General features: G+C 39.5%; 2 protein-coding genes across 3 annotated transcripts in view; both read left to right on the forward strand.

The window, feature by feature from the left end:
* Window positions 1-10,908, forward strand: part of LOC122553181 (spermatogenesis-associated protein 7-like) — a 92,612-nt gene extending 81,704 nt beyond the window's left edge. Inside the window, exons 6-7 of the mRNA XM_043696768.1 lie at window positions 10,736-10,815; window positions 10,902-10,908. Of these exons, the coding sequence (XP_043552703.1) occupies window positions 10,736-10,815; window positions 10,902-10,908 (87 nt within the window). The remainder of the gene's footprint in view (window positions 1-10,735; window positions 10,816-10,901) is intronic.
* The window catches only part of LOC122552827 (spermatogenesis-associated protein 7 homolog), a 107,196-nt gene continuing 99,320 nt past the window's right edge, over window positions 10,797-18,672 (forward strand). For both annotated transcript variants that reach the window (XM_043695810.1, XM_043695811.1), the window contains exon 1: window positions 10,797-10,953. In XM_043695810.1, coding sequence (XP_043551745.1) covers window positions 10,913-10,953 — 41 coding nt within the window. In that variant the 5' untranslated portion in view covers window positions 10,797-10,912. The remainder of the gene's footprint in view (window positions 10,954-18,672) is intronic.

An 18,672-nucleotide genomic window follows, 5' to 3' on the forward strand; every position in this document is an offset into this window, starting at 1 on the left:
TTAGTTGGCATTGGTACTGGAATACTATCTTTGGACTTTCTCACTCCAAGGAAGAGTTGAAAAAACACTAGCTTCACACCTAAAGTCGCTCAGAGAAGGGCATTAAATTTCACCCACAAGGAAGGACTCACCATCGACTCAACCACGGCTCCCACAAACATACTCCCCACTCCCACTTGAATTCAAACATAACCCCCAAACCCCAAAGGACCTGACAACCCACCACTTAAATCTGATATCCCCAACCTAAATCCTTGGGACTCCAATTGCCTCCGATAACCTTCCTACCTACTTCAACCTGAAACCCACTAACCCAGCTCACCATGAACCCAATCTCTTCACGATCCCCTCAACACCCCACCGCCAATCTGACCTGAATAGATTCTCCCCCCGCTCCTTCCACCTATCTTCCAAAAGATCAGATTCACCCTAGGAGCCTTGATTCAACCCAGTGCCCTGACTCCTTCACCCAGTTACCTGGCACCCAAACTCCATCACCCCAAGTATCCATCAAGCAGCTGATTCTTTACACTTGTTGGCCTGGATCTGTACTCCCTCTTCCCTCTCAACTGGTATATCTCCTTCACTCAACTGCTAACCTATTAGCTCACTCACATGATCATCCTACCCTTCACCCCACCCACAGACACTATATCACTTAACTTACATTCTTTTCTCAGTAACTTTCAAAGTGATTTGACCTTTAAACCAGAGTACGGAACTTACTGCCGAATGAGAGGATGTGGGAACTGATCTTTAGTGCAAAGGTACCTTGTCAGTAAAGGACTTGACACCAATCCTGGGAACAATAAAGCAGATGTTTGTTAAAGGGATGATTAGCAATTAGTGTGCCTGTCAGTGTTAAGGAGAATGTATGATATTCGTGGATAATGCTTCATGTACTGTTCTCTCCTAACAATAGTTAGCTGCTTCGAAGTTAGCAAGTTGTTGCAGAGGCTTTGAGCACTACTTAAACATATCATGCTTATCTTTTATTACTTGTTTACTTTAGTATGTTTGAAAGAAATCAGGAGACACTTGGAGTCACTTTATCTAGACTTTTTCAACACTATCAGCATTTTATTCATGAACAATTCTGAGCCCTTTCCCTAAGGAGGATAGGTGCTGTGGTCCAGTACCTTATTTGACATCTTATGGCAGTCACTAGGAGGATATTTGATTGTGTATATCTTACTTAGTCTACATGAGTAATGGGTGCAGCCCAGCAGACCCACGTTTGGCAGACCCAATGGAAGAGAGTGGGGGCGCAGGAGGAAAGTTGATCTCCTTAACCCTTAAACATCCTTCCTCCTCTGGGCAACAGCCAGCCGGATCTCCAGCCTTAGTCCCTAGGCATCTTGAAATGTGTGACATCCACGATACTGCACATTCTTGACAGAGATGGGTGACTAAACCCCCATTTACTGTTTCACAGAGATCCTTATGTGTTAAACCTGCAGATGTTTTAGCATCTCTTGACAAGTTTAAATTATGGTAATATGTAATTGGGACCATGCTAAACTAAACTTCCAAACAGATATGTATTATTAACACAATACTCATTTAGGACCTGTTTTCACCTCTTCCTCATAGTAATCCCCACTGAATGACAGCTAGAAAGGTCCTATAGAAACTCATGCCACTTGTCTTTGATATAATTTGGACAGAAGAATTTCAAAGGGTACAGCCCACTGCTGAGATGTGATTCATTTCTTACAAAGTAATTGGATCAGGTTATGGCTAAATTGCTGAAGTACTTTGTAAGAAAATAAAAAAGCACCATGAGTGGCAGTGTAAGTGTACTTATAAATTAAGTGCCGACCTTTCATAAAAACAGGTTAAAAGTGAATTCAGTCAATTTTAACAAAATCCAGCTTTTTGAGAGGAACAGTTATCGATTGAGTAATCTGAGATCTTAAATGAAAAACTATGCAGAAGAAATAACTTTAAATCAATGCCCTAGATTCCAGTTTTGATGAAAGTGCAATGCTACTTGGCTGCATGAACCAACTGTAGAGGATTGTTCTCGTAACATTAAAGAGAATTTATTTGGATGAATTGTTCTTGCAATTCTAAGTATGTAAGAATTAGGAGCACGAGTAGGCCATCTGGTCCCTCATGCCAGCATTATTGATCAATAACATTATGACTATATTGCCATAACTGCACTTTTACACCCTATCCCCATATCCATTGCTTTCTTTAGAGTCCAAAATCAATCAATTAATCTCAGACTTGAATACACTCAATTGTTTTTTTTTAATTCATTCACAGGACTTGGGTGTTGTTGGCACGGTCAGTATTTATTATCACTTATTGCCCTAAACTGATAGATGCGCTAGTCAATTGCAATGGATAGTTAGGACAGTCAACTGCATTGGTATGCAGTCTCAGGTTGGAACACCAATTACTGTCTAATTTCCAATTCCTATCATATGGGAGTGTGAAGGTCTGAAAAGCTTCATGCTGAGAAGTGCCTTAAGCACCACTTTTTTGAAGTCACTCAGACATGTTAGGAGGCATTTAGGGTCTCAAAGCAGTAAGATCTACGACCTGGGTCTTCTTCATTGTCTCTGTAATAATTCCCACCACATTGGTGTAACTTGTATACTGTTTACTGGCATGCAATAAACTACATTTGTTTAAGTCAAGAGCCTCTTCTCACTGGACAACTAAGTGATTTTCCTCTACACAAATAGGCTCTTCAGATCCTACCATGAAAGATAATGGAGGGAGCAAATCTATGAGTTAGCTCACACAACACAGTGTGATGAGGATTCATCGTACAACATTTCCCTGAAAGCAGTTAAATGATCACAATGGCAGCAGCATTATACATATATAACACATTCAATGAAAAACAATTCAAAGGCTCTGCACAAAAGCTTCACAGTTTATTTTTAATTTTACTTAGAAGACTTAAGTTTTGAAGAATTGTGTGAAATGTATTGTTTTCAAGTTGTATGGAAAAAATTGACATTTCCGTTCTGATGAAGATAGTGAAGAGTGAATGTACTGTATTCCTTCATATTTCACTTAATACGTGATCTTTATATCTTCTCATGTGCAATATGCACATTGCCAGTGAGAAGTGAACAGGACGGCTTTAGCATTGGCTTTACTGGCATGAAACTATGGTAAGCCTTGGTCAGATAGTCTTTCATGTCAAGTTTCTTGAGGAAATTTTCTAGAGGAACTTACAATGTATATACCATCTTGCCCACACTGGAACTTAGCAGGAGTAACAAATGCATAACACTTTCTAAGCTTGCTTTAGCACCAAGTGAATTTCCCAGCTCTCTTTAAAAGAAAGAAGAAAAATGTAAATATTGCTGAAAAGAATGACATATTGCCAAAACTTTTCATATTACACAAATGGAAGAAACTCAAATGTTAAATGGTCATAACAATTTAAACTGTAGGAAAAAGGTGTTGATTAGTTAGCAGGTTGACTCTGTTTAGCCAAGGTATTTTCATGGAGAAAGCACTCAAACTAAATATTTCCCATAATACTGTGCAATTCAAAAAAGGTGCAAGGCTTCTATATGTTCCTTTTGCTTTCAGAGTATAGGTTCCTGAATATAAATGTATGACTCTTATAGGAAATCTAACTGAGTCTCTACACATTATCTTAAAATGGTTTTAGTGTTTTTGTAAACACATTCAGGCTTTTCAGCAAACATTACACAATTGCTCTCAAAAGCCAAAACAAAACATTTACTATTGGATGTGATTCTGTAATCGGTAATATTCAAGTTCTGTACTACTGAAAGTGAGACTTGCAAATATATATCTCCTTTCATGACCACAGTATGTTCTAAAGTACTTTACAACCAGTTGCATTGTAGTCACTATTGTAATGTGGGAAATTAGAAGACACATTTATTGCCATTTAATTAAGTCATATCCAGGCTGCATTTTAGTTGTTATTCCATAAATTTCATGGCTGCCTGAACTGGGCCATAAACATTGAGTGCAGTCATCACCTTCACAGCCACAAGGAAAGCTGTAGGATCACATGACCATTTACAGCAGGTCACCATGTAATAAATAAAAGTGCTATCCCATTGTCTCTTTGGTGAACAAACTCATCTTCTGCATATCTCTTTGGGTGTGACTTATGTATTACGTCTCTATTACACATATACTCTTTGGGAAAATTGGTGTTAGTATCAATTGGAATCCATTGTCTTTACAAAACTAGGCCCATAAGGCACAATATTTGTGTTCCTGACAATGGAGTGAAGTAGACGTAGCAGGCAACGGATTTTCTAGTGGCACTACTCTATCAGAAGCAATGAGTAGCAAGTCCAGATCAGTGAAGGCAGAATGACAAAATCAGAACACTAAAAAAATGATTCACAGCTTCAGAGATTGCTACTCAATTTCTAAACTCTTCAACATACAGACTCCAACTGGGTTAGTTAATTCTGGCACCAACTGTGCTTTTTAATTCTCGGTGAAAGTTATCCTAAATGCCTTATGAGTGTAAAACCATGGAACTCAGAGCTGTTCTATCAATATGCCTCATTACAATTACTCGTGCAATTTATATATTATAACATGTAAATTGATTCAGGATACATTTCAGCCAGAGTAACCTCCTTTCTGTTCTGAACGAGTACCAAGGGATCTTTTACATGCATCTGACAACACAGATGGAGCCTTGATTTAACATATTATTTAATAAACAGCTCCTCAATCAGTGCAGTAGCCCTTTTATTGATGTCTAAAATACTGCCAAATGAGTCTTAGGTGCAAGATTAGAGAAGATTCACTTTTCACATTTGGACTGTTTGTGGGTAAGCATATAGTATCCATTGGACTTCACTGATCTTGTAACTAATAAGCCTTATTGAGTGCGGATTTCGACAATACATAGGGAGATGGTGACATAATGCTCATGTCACTGGAATAGTAATCAAGAGATCAAGGCTAATGCTGCAGTACCAGTGCATCTCATGGAATCTAAAGGTTAATTTTAAAACATCTGGAATTGAAAACGAGTTTCTGCGATGGTGCCATGAAACTATCACTGACTGTTGTAAGAAAAAAGCCATCTAACACTAAAATCCTAAGACCCTCTGACAGAGCATAATTGGAAAAATAGCCACAACAGCCTGATAGTTACTCAGTACAATTAAGCCATGACAGCAAAGTCAAAAGGAACTTAGGCACTAGAAACAACCCAGCACCCAGCTATCAATGCTGCAATGCCTGCCTTATCAGCGTACAGGAAATTGTGCCAAAATTGGGAGATACATCTCACCTGCTGAAAATGTGTTGCTGGAAAAGCGCAGCAGATCAGGCAGCATTGAATGCTGCCTGACCTGCTGCACTTTTCCAGCAACACATTTTCAGCTCTGATCTCCAGCATCTGCAGCCCTCACTTTCTCCTCGAAGATACATCTCACCGACTAGTTAGGCAACAGCCTAAAAAGCCATACTTACCAAGTTGTATCACATAATGTCCCAGATACCATCACCATCCCTTGCTATGTTCTATCCCACTGGATCAACAGACCCAATAGAAGGGCTGGTGGCACAAAGATATACAGTTACAGGGAAGTTGGCTTTGGTCTTCATCAGTAACCTAGGACCTCACCAAGACGAAAAGAGTGAGGGGCCTCAGTTCATGAAAGGGTAAACACAGACGCAAATGGTGAAATTTTTATAATGAATACCTGTTTGAATATTTGGTTTTAGTATGGAACTTTAGTCTGAATTAAAGCAAATTACTGCGGATGCTGGAATCTGAAACCAAAAGAGAAAATGCTGGAAAATCTCAGCAGGTCTGGCAGCATCTGTAAGGAGAGAAAAGAGCTGACATTTCGAGTCTAACTGACCCTTTGTCAAAGCTTAGTCTGAATTGCTATTTTGAGTTGCCTGGAGACACTAAATCAGGCATCTGCAATTTAATACTCAAGTACTAATGAGATGCAATTTTTGTGGAGCAGTACTGGGATCTTCACAAACACATTCCCACTATAAGTATATGCTGGTTCCTGTGAAGCAGCACATCTCTGGGCAGGATAGGGATCATGTGAGAAGGCCACACAGATTATTGGACACTATCCTGGAGGTCCTGGTGGAGTAGGTCCAGAGGAGGAGTGATGTTATGTACCCACAGGGGAGGAAAGCAGTCCACCGTACCCTTCTGTACTTCTCATCCCTCCCAACAGCTGGTGCTATTTGCCTAATTTCCTTTCCTCCTCCCTCCCTCCTGCAAATCAAGGGTGGCAGCTATGGTTTGGGTGAGTAGATACTCCCTTTCTCCTGGTAACTGCTTACTATTCTTGGATTGAATCCTGAGAGAATTTCTGGAATAGAAATTGATAAAGTTTTGTTGATGTTTTGACAAAATGATCCGGAAAGTCACCTGATTCATTTCAAAGATCCTCTTCAAATTCTTAGCAGCCAGTGAAATGTAAAAGTAATATACATTCTATGTGGCACTCAAACTTCTTAGTGATTACTTGTTTATTCCCTATCAGCTAGCTTTTAAATAAAACATCATCCTGTTATGGACCAGGCCAGACCCCCTTAAAATATTTAAGAAGGTGGCCTCGACCCAAACGTTTTCTTATTTTAAAGACAGATGTGAAGTGGATAGTCCAGGTGTGATGCAGCTGGTCAAAGCACTCGGCTTTAAGCAAAACAGAATTTATTTAAACAGTGCAGTGGAAACACAAACAAAAGACAATGGAATTTACAATAACTTAACTATTGATAAATTAATTGACCTGATAGAGTAACTAGCTGTTCCAATCTTACTCATCTATAGTTCTCAGGCTTCTCATTCTAGCCTTTCTTAAATAAAGGCATAATGTTAGCTACCCTCCTGACTTCTGGCATCTCACCCGTGACTATAGATGATACAAATACCTCTGCGAGGGGCCCTGCAATTTCTTCCCTAATTTCCACAATGTCCAAGGATACATTTCATCAGATCCTGGAGATTTATCTCCCTTTACACTTTTTAAGACTTCCAGCACCTCCTCTTCTGGAATATAGACTATTTTCAAGACATCGATATTTATTTCACAGAGTTCCTTAGTTTCCATGTCTTGCTCCACAGTAAATACTGAGGCAAAACATTTATTTAGTATTTCTGTCATCTCCTCTGGCTCCACACAGATGACCTTGTTGATCTTTAAGGGGCCTTATTCTCTCCCTAGTTGCTCTTTTGTCCTTAATATACTTATACATTCTCTTTGGATTATCTTTAACTTTATCTGCCAAGGCTATCTCCGATTTCCACTTTGCTATCCTGATTTCCCTCTTAAGAATGTCTCTACTCCCCTTATACTCTTCAAAAGATTCATTTGATCCCTGTTGTATACTTGACAAATGCCTCCTTTTTATTCTTAACCAGTGCCTCAATACATCTATTTATCTATTGTTCTCTACTCCTACCAGCCTTACTCTTCATTCTAACAGCAGCATATCGCCTCTGAACTCTCATTATCTCACTTTTGAAAGCCTCCCATTTGCCATTTGTCCTTTTACCTGCAAACAATCTATCCCAATTTCTGAAAGTTCTTGTCTCATACTTCAGTCCAATTTAGAACTTTAACTTTTATACAAGGCCTATCCTTTTTGGTAACTACTTTAAAACTAATAGAATTATGATCGTTGGTTCCAAAGTGCTCTGCCCTGACATTTCAGTCACTTGTCCTGCCTTATTTCCCAAAAGAAGGTCAAGTTCTGCTACTTCTCTAGTAGGTGCATTTCCATATTGATACAGAAAACAAATTCCTCCCCATCACTATGGGAGTTGCAGTCTACATTTGGAAAATTAAAGTCTTCTACTATTACAACCCTATTATTCTCACACATAACTGAAATCTCTCTACATATATGCTCCTCAGTTTCCCACTGACTACTGGGAGCCTACAATATAATCCCATTAAGGTGATCATCCCCTTCTCATTTCTAACTTCCATCCATATAGATTCACTGGGCAATCCCACAGGAATATTGGAATATGATGATGCAGTGGGATGTAGAGAGACAGATTAGGATTTCAAAAGATTGAGATGTATCACCTGGTTCTTCTTCATAGTCTGTGCAATCAACTACATCTGCAATAAATTACATTTTGTTTGAGATAAGAAACTATTCTTGTCAGATGACCAAGTGGTTTTCCTGTAACATATTACACCACGTTGTCCTGTAGATTCATACCAGGAAGAAGGATGGCTGCTGCAAAGCTGCCAGAAAGCTCATACAACATGATGAGCGCTGCTGAGGGTATTTGGCCAAAGGGTTTAAGGGCATTGAAGGAAGAAGTGGCAGATGGAGTTGATCAGATTACCAGTGGCACAGCTAAAGATTTGTTTGAGTAAATGGAGGGCCTAAGTCTAGGTGGCTGGGTATTTAAAAGTGAAGTTGTTCATAACCAGAGAAGATTAATTTTTCCCTTGTAGCAGATGTGGAATGCAAGATATCAGAAGTGTTTGTCTGTGATTGAGATGATATGACTAGAGACTATTGGATGGCAAGATGAAACAGTGGCCATGAATATCAGTAGAATGCTGTGATAGAAGTGCATTGACTGTGCATTGTACAGAAGCAATTGGTAAAATAATGCTTCACATTACAAAACTTGTTGGCCAAGTTTACTCCAAATATTTTATTACCCTTTTTTGACTAATTCTCATCTGTTTGTCTAAATTAGTATTTTTTTCAAACCATTTATCTTCTATGAATAAATAACATGTAAACTAAAAAAGATACATTAAACATGTAACCCATCATCTGAACAATTCAAGACAGTGAGGAAAGCATATTTGCAAATATATTTCCATTTGAAAGCATCAATCCAATGTGTTCAGTTAAAACTACTGTAAGAGAAACTTTCAAGACATTATTGCATTGGCTTCATCATCTCATGTAGAATATAGAATTAGTAGCCATGGAAGATCTTTGTAATAAATATTTATAATTCATTCTAGAATAATGTAGAATATACAGCACAGAAAGAGATCATTCAGCCAAACCAATCAACGTTCCACTTAAGCCTTCTTCCATCCTTTCTCATCAATACTAATCTCTACTCCCTACTCGTTTAATACAGGATTATTTGGCATCTCCATAAATATATCTAGGCTGTTGGTTGCAATCATTCTGTGTAATAGTGAGTTCCACATTCTCACTAATTCTCTGGGCAAGATATTTCTTTCTGAATTTCCTACTCGATTCCTTGGTGCAAGTTTTACACTGGTGGCCTGGAATTTGACTTTTTCCCTCAAATGGAAATACTTTTTCTCTTCCTTCTTTATCAAAATATTGTATAATTTTCTAAACCTCTATTAGCTCAGCCGTTAGGATGCGTTAGCTCAGAGGGGATCCAGAGGAGGTTGCAAAACAATGTTTCAATCATTTCCTGATACTATCCATTAGAATATCAAATCTTTAGAAATTTACCCCTCCACATCAAATCTTAAATGGCTCACCTTATTTGATTCTTCTTAATTCTTTCTGGTGAATTGTTAAGACTTCTTACATGAATACTCACAAAACTCAGAGCTTAGACTTCCTCCTTCTCCAATAGACTGCAGATTTCCAACCAAACAATCTTGGTGTGGAAGTTCCACAAATTAAATTTTACTACTGAGGTAACTGGTCTGTCCCTGATCCATCTTATACTCCAATATAGGAGGAGGACTGTACTTGCTTCTGAATCCAGTCAGGTCTCTTCCAAAACTCTCCAAATAATTTCTAATGGATTTTCGAAGCTAAAATCAACCTGTAATTATTTTGAACTACAAACAAGCTAAGTGATTTCAATGTTTACGCTCCCTGTTATGAACCAATTCAATAAAAACAATTCTGCTTTAGTAGCCCAGGGAATGTCTACTCTCTGACACACACTGAATTAAGTCATTGTTCTGGAAGGTCTGTCTTACCTATACACTTTCATAAGCTCTTTACTGAAGTAATCAACCGCTTATAACAGTTCTTTAAAATCTAAACTGTAAAAGTAATTTCTTTATCTTTAATATATTTATATTTTTCATGTATATTATTAATTATAATATATTAACATATATATATCACATAACTCTCAAAAATAGTTTGTGCGGTTTCAGTGTCTTGTGATAATATGTTCATTCCAGTTCAGATGATGCTGTTTATTCTATATTAGTTTCATTGAACTTGGTTAACCTATAAGTTCAGCTATTTGTTATAACCATCAGTGCCTTTCCCTTTTAAAACAATTTCAATTCAGGTATTAAAATCAGATGATGGAATTCCAAAATGAACAGTCCATATTTTATTACTATCCATGAGAATTGGAGGATGTTTAGAAATCTCTCTTGCAAAACGCAATTGATTCAAGATCAATTGATAATTCTAAAACTAAGATGGGTAGTATTTTGGAACATAGGTAAGAATATACCGCTGAACCATGAATCAGACAGGTGCTTATCGAATGGCAGAATAGGCTCAAGGGTGTTATGAGTCAAGATTGTGATGCTGTTAAAGCACAGCAGGTCAGGCAGCATCCGAGGAGCAGGAAAATCGATGTTTTGGGCAAAAGCCCTTCATCAGCTCTTCATTCAGGCATTTGCTGCCTAACTTGCTGTGCTTTTCCCGCATCACACTCTTGGCTCTAATCTCTAGCATCTGCAGTACTCACTTTCGCCTCAAGGGGGTTATGACCTGTACCTGTTCCTGTGCACCTAACTTCCATGCTGACTATTCATTATTACATTTTGGGTCAATCCAGTTCAGGGACAAGAATCTGATGAAGAGACCTTTTCAAGATCCTCAGAAGAAAACATACCTCCTTGAAAAACATTCCAATTGGTTTACAGAAGAAAGACAGGCTTTCACGCCAAGAACATTGAGGAATAAAGCAAAGTCATTCCTTTTGAAGTACAAGTATTATACAGCACCTAAAAACATGCAAGGCAATCCAAGTGTAACTCCAACATATAATGAAAGGTATTTTTGATTGCATTGTAAAATAAGATGAAATTTAAAGATAATTTCTAGTATGTAGGTTTAAGTAATGACAGTTATATTTTTCGTATATTTATGGTCAACAAAAAAAATTAATTGCAACAAACAAATCTTAAACAAATAAATAACTGTGTGTATTTTTCATTTACAAGGTAGCTTTTGTTGCCTGAGCGTAATGCTTAGCTATTCACTTCGGGTCTTCAGGCTTCTACCTATCTTAGATGAGCACATCCAACCAGTTAGTGATTCTCCAGCATCCTTTTTGAAATGTATTTCTGACATAACCCTTGAATTACTGTAATATGTCTGAGGAATTAAGAAGCTGTCTTACCCAGATCAAATGGGTACAAGATTTGGCAAGGTTTCCTCCCAGTTGGGCTGGAAATGTTTCATCAGTATCCTCTCTTTTGTCCCCACTGGGAACAAAGAAAGAGGTAGTGGGGTCTTAAATCAGGTGCCATGGCAGGGTGCTGTGCACATCACCTACCCAACTCTACTCAGATTTGATCTATGGGAGGTACATATTCTGTGGTCTACCCATCTTTTGTCAATTAATAGTAAGAATATGTTTTCTCTGTCTGCTGGGCACCAGTGTTTAGGGGAATAATTCCATCAGCTGTGACAATAGGGCTACAAGAGAGGCATTTGCCAACAGAATCCTGGGCCATGGAGCTGTCAGTATTGCTCAACTCTCCGCTCCCCCCTACAGGAAACTGTAGGAAAGCCATCTGCAGGCAACTGCTGACTTTGCCGTGTGATTGCCAGCAGTCCAGGGAAGTGGCCCTATGCTGCTCCTTTAATTGGCTAAATTGACAAAGCCTCTGTTGTTCAGGCTTGCAAGTACAATCGTTGGTATCAGTTTCGTCACCACTATGATCCTATTTGTTGTTCCCTTCTAACGAGTTTGGGTTTGAATCGGACTAAAGTGAGAGGGTAGAAGATACGGAAGTAGGGGGACAGGCAGATGATGGTGAGGAGAACTGCACACAGAGCTCAGAAGGAATTAATACTTAAACTGATTTGATGTGATTCAAAACATGGAATTTATGAGTTTGTCTAATCAACACGGAATGTGAAACAACCGTTTTCAATGGGTTGCATTTTAATGAATGTGAAATTGGATCCAATCATAAAAGTTTGTAACATTTTAGCGACTAAAAATGCTTTATTCTCTGGAGTATTTCTGATGTTGTATGTTCATGTTTTCTCAGAAATATGCCTGAGATAAAATTCCTCTTGATCATAGTCAGGTTATCTCATTGAAACTTACAAAATACTTAAAGGGATAGAAAGAGTAGACGCAAGTAAGATGTTCCTCCTGTTTTGAGAATCTAGAATCAATGGGCACGTTTTAAAAATAAGGGTGATGCCCAACTTAGGTTCAAGATGAGGAGAAAAATGTTGTGAAACTTTGGAATTTGCTAGCACAAAGAGCTGTGGAAGTAGAAATTGATTGATTTCCAACAGCATTCAGGGTCATGGGGGAAGACATTGAAATGTTCATTTACCATGATTATAGAAAATGGCAGGGCAGGCTCAATGGACTGAATGGCCTCCTCCTATTCCTATGTTCCTAAATAGTGCCGCAATAGTCTAGGTTCCAGATCTGTAATGCGCTTCTAAAATCCTGAAGAATCTGCCTATCACAGCTATAGTTTCCTCATCTATCCTCCCTGCAATGCATCCCTGCATCATGACTCAGATTCTCCAGTGCTCTTGTTAAATATTCTGACCAAAGTTTTCCGTAATTCCCTGTTCTGGTCTACCTAGGCCTGCTGCCAGGAAACTACACTGAGCTTTTAAATCACTTGAGCCAAAAACAAAAGTGCTGAAAACACCCAAAATGACAGAGCAGAGAAGCGAAGCAGACAAAGGGAAATTTCTTGCAGAGTTTGTCACATTGCCAGCCCTGGATAGGCCATTGCAGTTCATCAGGCATTGATCAACAATTCACAGGGTCAACAAAATGAAACTCCAAGTCATTCTCGCCTGTTTTTCTGCTTTCTTGGCTGGCTTTGAGGGTGGCCTTCCTTTTTGATATCCCTGTTACCTACTTAGGGAGTCCCATTACCACATTGCTAAAGTTTATGGTTCTATTGCTCCCTGCATCTCGTAAGCTTCTTATGAAAATATAAATGTTCCGACACTGGAAATGACTTTTTATATTGGACCACATTTTTGTGGTGAAAGTAATAGTGTATCCGCCAGCATGCACTGTTATGAATGAGTAAATCAGGCAGCAATTTAGAGCATCCAATTATGTGCCGTTAAACCAAAATGCAGGAAGTTGCTACCCGAGTTGGCTTGCTCCTGAGCATTGTTACACCTATGTATTAATGAGAAAATTGGTATGTACAAACATGTTCCACCATAAAGTTACCCACCATATATCCTCGAATCACTTAAAGGAATTACCACTTGTCTGTTCAAATATGGACAATCTGAATGTAACTTTTTTTCTGTCGCTTTTATCTTTCTTGCACTTACTTATCCATTTCTTTTTCTCTCTTTAAGTTGTTTTCTCTAAATGATTTTAGAATTTTTTAAACTTACACTTCCTGCTTTGGATTCTGTGGCCAGATCTTCAGGTCTACATACATTCAAATTAGATTGTGGCAGTCAACAAAGCTAGGCAGCATCCAATTACAGAGTTACAGCCCCATTCCCAGAGTGCCTGATATTTAGGATGCCAGGATAAGAGTGTGAGTAGTGAGCCAACACTGAACAATCCCATCCTAGGCTATACCCTTGTAGAAATGGGCATTTCAGACATACCACTATTCTTATGGTATCAACACCATTCTGGTAGGAGACATGGATCACGGCACTTTACCATCTCAGCAGTGGCAGTTATGAAATAATCACTGATTGTCACAAAAAACCCAATCTGGTTCACTAATGTCCTTTAGGGAAGGAAATCTGCCATCCTTGTCTGATCAGGTCTACATTGACTGCAGACCACAGCAATGTGGCTGACTCTTAACTGGCCTCTGAAATGAGTTAGCCAGGCACTCATTTCACAGGTAATTACAAATAGCCATCAAATTCTGGCCATATTAGCGACTTCCACATCCTATGAAAGAATACATTTTAAAAACTGCATTTCCCATGCCCTTTCCATATGTTTTCCATTAACCTGTACTGCTTTCATGCTTCCTGCACCTCAATTTTCATTCATTCCATATGTGCTATGTACAGAACCTATGAACTGCATACTAATAATGAAAATTCTTCAAAATCCTTTCAAAAATCTTGTTTAAAAAACAAACTGCTGCTCTTACAGCCTTATAAAAATGTTAATCTGACACAATCAATCATTCTAACAATAACAGAAACTTTACCCCACTTCACACCCCTTATTCCTGTCCAAATAAACACAGACATTGGAAAATCACATCCAAGCAACAATAAATTAACAATAACTTCATAAAGATGTCAATCTGGCAAAACTTCAACTTGTATAAAGAGAGCCCCTGCAGAGCTGTTTCCGTTCGAGTGCAACCAAGCATTCATAGTGAGGCCATCTGGAGAAACAGACATCTGGCCATCTCCTTCTGTTGCTACAGTTCCCTGATAACCTCATTGTGAATCTCACTCTCCCATGCAACCCCTGTAGCTCTTGAAGTTTACTTACTTCAAGTGCACATCCAATTTCTTAATGAAATCATCGATCATCCATCACCTTTGTGGCAGTGAACTTCTGGTCATTACCTGTCGCTGCATGACATATTCTACCTCATACTCTCTCTGCACCTCTTGGACAAGACTTTCAGTCTGTGTAAATTATTCCTTGTACCATCTGCTAATGGTAATAGGTTTTTTTCTTATCTAATTCTGTGCTGACTAACCGCAAGTAATTAAAACTTCTTCAAATGCTTATTGATTTTTATTCCCCCATTATTTTTTCTAAAACCTCACACATCACACATGTTAAACTAATTGGTCTGTAGTTACGAGGAATATCCTTATGCCTGTTCTTGAATAAAGATGTCACATTTGTCAACCCTCTGGCTTCTCCATCATATCAAGAGAAGACTGAAAGATCATGGCAAGCCCTTCCACTATCAGCACTCACACTTCCCTCAGCAACCAGGGATGCAAGACATCAGGTGATTTATCTACTCTAAGCACCTGCTTTTACAATATCTTCTGTCACTCACTTTTAATCCATCCATTGTCTCTACTGCTTCCACATCCATGATATTTTGTTAGATTTCCCTTCTTAAGTAAACACTGATAGAAGTATTATTGCTTTATCATGGATCTCTAAGCACATTTCACCCCCTTTTTTCCCAAAATAAGACCTACTCCACCTTGTACTATTATGGACCAGGCCAGACCACTCAAAACATTCTTAAGCAGGCAGCCCAAGCCATAACTTTGCCATTTGTTTTGGTAAGTTTACAGTGAACATTACCCGGAGTAACTTAGTAGGTTGACTACCAGGTTTTAAAACAGACAAACATTTATTCACAAAATTACACAATGAAACACAAAAAACAGTATAAAGAACCCCTACAGAACTCAGTCTATCCAAACTATGCTATTCTGAATATGCAGAATAGTCCCAATAAGCAAACCCCTTAACCACAGTAAAATTGAAACAAAGGCTTACAGGTTGAAGTTAGAAGGGCAGAAGGAGAGAGAGTTTAGCAGCCTGCTTCCACACAATCAACTGTTTCAATCCCTAACTAGTCCTGGCCTGAACTGCTCAGCTTAACTTCAGTTTCCAGGACTGGCCGCTCCCCTTTCATTATACAGGTCACTTCTAAACCTAAAAGCTTTGGCCTAAAGTCTCCTCTGTTTACGTTTAAACAAAAAGGCCTCTCAATACACTTTAATCTCTGTACTAAACCAGTCTAATCAGAGCCAAGGGCTGTTTACAACACCTCTGAAAAAACAAGGACATAGAATTCTTGAGAAAAGGAACAGCTTTTAGAAAAGAAAGGACCAGCTTTGTGTCATTTACATACCAGTAGAAGACTTTTGACACTTTTTATTTACTGACTGTCATATATTCTTATACTCTGTCTATATGTTGACCACACCAGATTTAAAAAGGGAATAAGGCAAAAGATGGAAAGTTACAGGCAAATGAGCCTAACGTCAATAGTAGGTAAGATTTTGGAGTCCATCATGAAGGATGAGATTCCTGAATACTTGGAAGTGTATGATAAAATAGGGCAAAGTCAGTGTGGTTTCATTAATGGGAGGTCATGCCTGACAAATCTGCTAGAATTCTTTGAGGAGGTAATGAGTAAGTTAGACCAAGGAGAGCCAATGGATGTTATCTACTTGGACTTCAAAAAAGCCTTTGACAATGTGCCACACAGGAGGCTGCTGAGAAAGATAAAGGCCCATGGTGTTAGAGGCAAGGTGCTAGCATGGATAGAATCTTGGCTGTCTGGCAGAAAGCAGAGAGTGGGGATAAAAAAGCTTTTCTCAGGATGGTAGCTGGTGTAAGTGGTGTTCTGTAAGGTTCACTGTTGGGACCACAACTTTTCACTTTATGCGTTAATGATCTAGATGTAGGAACTGAGAGCACTCTGGCTAAGTTTACAGATGATACAAAGATAGCTGGAGGAACGTGTGTAGTATTGAAGAGACGGGGAATCTGCAGAAGGATTTGGACAGGTTAAGAGAGTAGACAAAGAAATGGCAGATGGAGTACAAGGTGGGAAAGTGTGAGGTCATGTACTTTGGTAAGAAGAATAGAGGCATGGGCTGTATTCTAAATAGGGAAGGTATTCAGAAGTCTGAAGTAGGAAGAGACTTGAGCGTTTTAGTCCAGGATTCTCCTAAGGAAAACTTACAGGTTGAGTCTGTAGTTAGAAAGGCAAATGCAGTGTTGGCACTTATTTTGAGAGGATTTGAATATAAAAGCTTGGATGTACTTCTGAGCTCTACATGGTGCTGGTCAGACCACATTTGGAATATTGTGCACAGTTTTGGGCCCCATATCTCATGAAGGATGTACTGGCCGTAAGAGCGGATTCAGAAGAGGTTCATGAGAATTATCCGTGGAATGAAAAGCTCAATCTATGAGAAATGTTTGAGGGCTCTGGGTCTATACTCGATAGAGTTTAGAAGGATGAGGGGGGATCTGATTGAAACTTACAGAATACTGAATGGCCTGTACAGGATGGATGTTGGGAAGATGTTTCCATTGTTAGGAGAGACCAGGACCCAAAGGCACAGTCTTAGAGTAAAGGGAAGATCTTTTAGAACAGAGATAAGAAGAAACTTCTTTAGCTAGAGAATGGTGAATCTGTGGAATTCACTGCCACAGAAGGCTGTAGAGGCCAGGTCACTGAGTATATTTAAGATGGAAATAGATAGGTTCTTGATTGTCAAGGGGATCAAGGGTTATGGAGAGAAAACGGGAGAATGAGGTTGAGAAATTTATCAGCCATGATGGACTGAATGGCCTAATTTTTGCTACCATGTCCTATGGTATTATGATCTAATTTATCTCTCCACCACTTATCTTAATCTTACAGCTGTATCTAAGATCTACATCTGCTTCTCTAACCTCCAGTACTGCATCAGCAAACATTTCCTCCAATTAAGTTTTGGAAGGATCAAAGCCATTGGCGTCCATCACTAAAAATTCCATTCTCAAGTCTGTTCCTTTCTCTGAAAGCCATTTGATGCAAAACAAGATTTTTTGCACCTGTTCTTATTCGTGCCTTTGTTGCCTCTAGACAAGACTCCCATGTTGTATTCTTTCTAAACTTGAGGTTATCCAAAAGCTTCTTGCCACATCCAAGCACACACCGAATTATGTTCAATCATTATCCATGTGTTCACTGACCTACATTGACTCCCAGGTTTTAAATTGCTGACCCTTCCTAACTCTGATCTTTCTGAACCCAACAATATTCTGCAATATATGTGCTCCATTAATTCTGATCTCTGAAACATTCCCAATTTTACAGCAGCTGCTGAAACCTTAGGATCAGGCATTCCCTTTTTAAATATCTCGCCAGTCTTTCTTTCCTCTTTAAGATATTGAGCAAACCTATTGTCATCTGCCTGAGTATCTCCCGCTTCTACCTCCTGCCCAAAATCCACAAACCTGACTGCCCCGGCCGACCCATTGTCTCCGCCTGCTCCTGCCCCACCGAACTCATCTCCGCATACCTTGACACCGTCCTGTCCCCCTTAGTCCAAGAACTCCCCACCTACGTTCGGGACACCACCCATGCCCTCCACCTGATCCATGATTTTCGCTTCCCCAGTCCCCAACGCCTTATCTTCACCATGGACATCCAGTTCCTGTACACCTCCATCCCCCATCACGAAGGACTCAAAGCCCTCCGCTTCTTCCTTTCCCGCCGACCCAACCAGTATCCTTCCACCGACACCCTCCTTCGACTGACTGAACTGGTCCTCACCCTGAACAACTTCTCCTTCCAATCCTCCCACTTCCTCCAAACCAAACGAGTAGCCATGGGCACGCACATGGGCCCCAGTTGTGCCTGCCTCTTCGTAGGATATGTGGAACAATCCATCTTCCGCAACTACACTGGCCACACCCCCCACCTTTTCCTCCGCTACATCGATGACTATATCGGCGCCGCCTCGTGCTCCCACGAGGAGGTTGAACAGTTCATCCACTTCACCAAAACCTTCCACCCCGACCTCAAATTCACCTGGACAGTCTCAGATTCCTCCCTCCCCTCCCTCGACCTTTCTATT

Source organism: Chiloscyllium plagiosum, chromosome 9 (genome assembly GCF_004010195.1).
Source record: "Chiloscyllium plagiosum isolate BGI_BamShark_2017 chromosome 9, ASM401019v2, whole genome shotgun sequence".
NCBI classification, from domain to species: Eukaryota; Metazoa; Chordata; class Chondrichthyes; order Orectolobiformes; family Hemiscylliidae; genus Chiloscyllium; species Chiloscyllium plagiosum.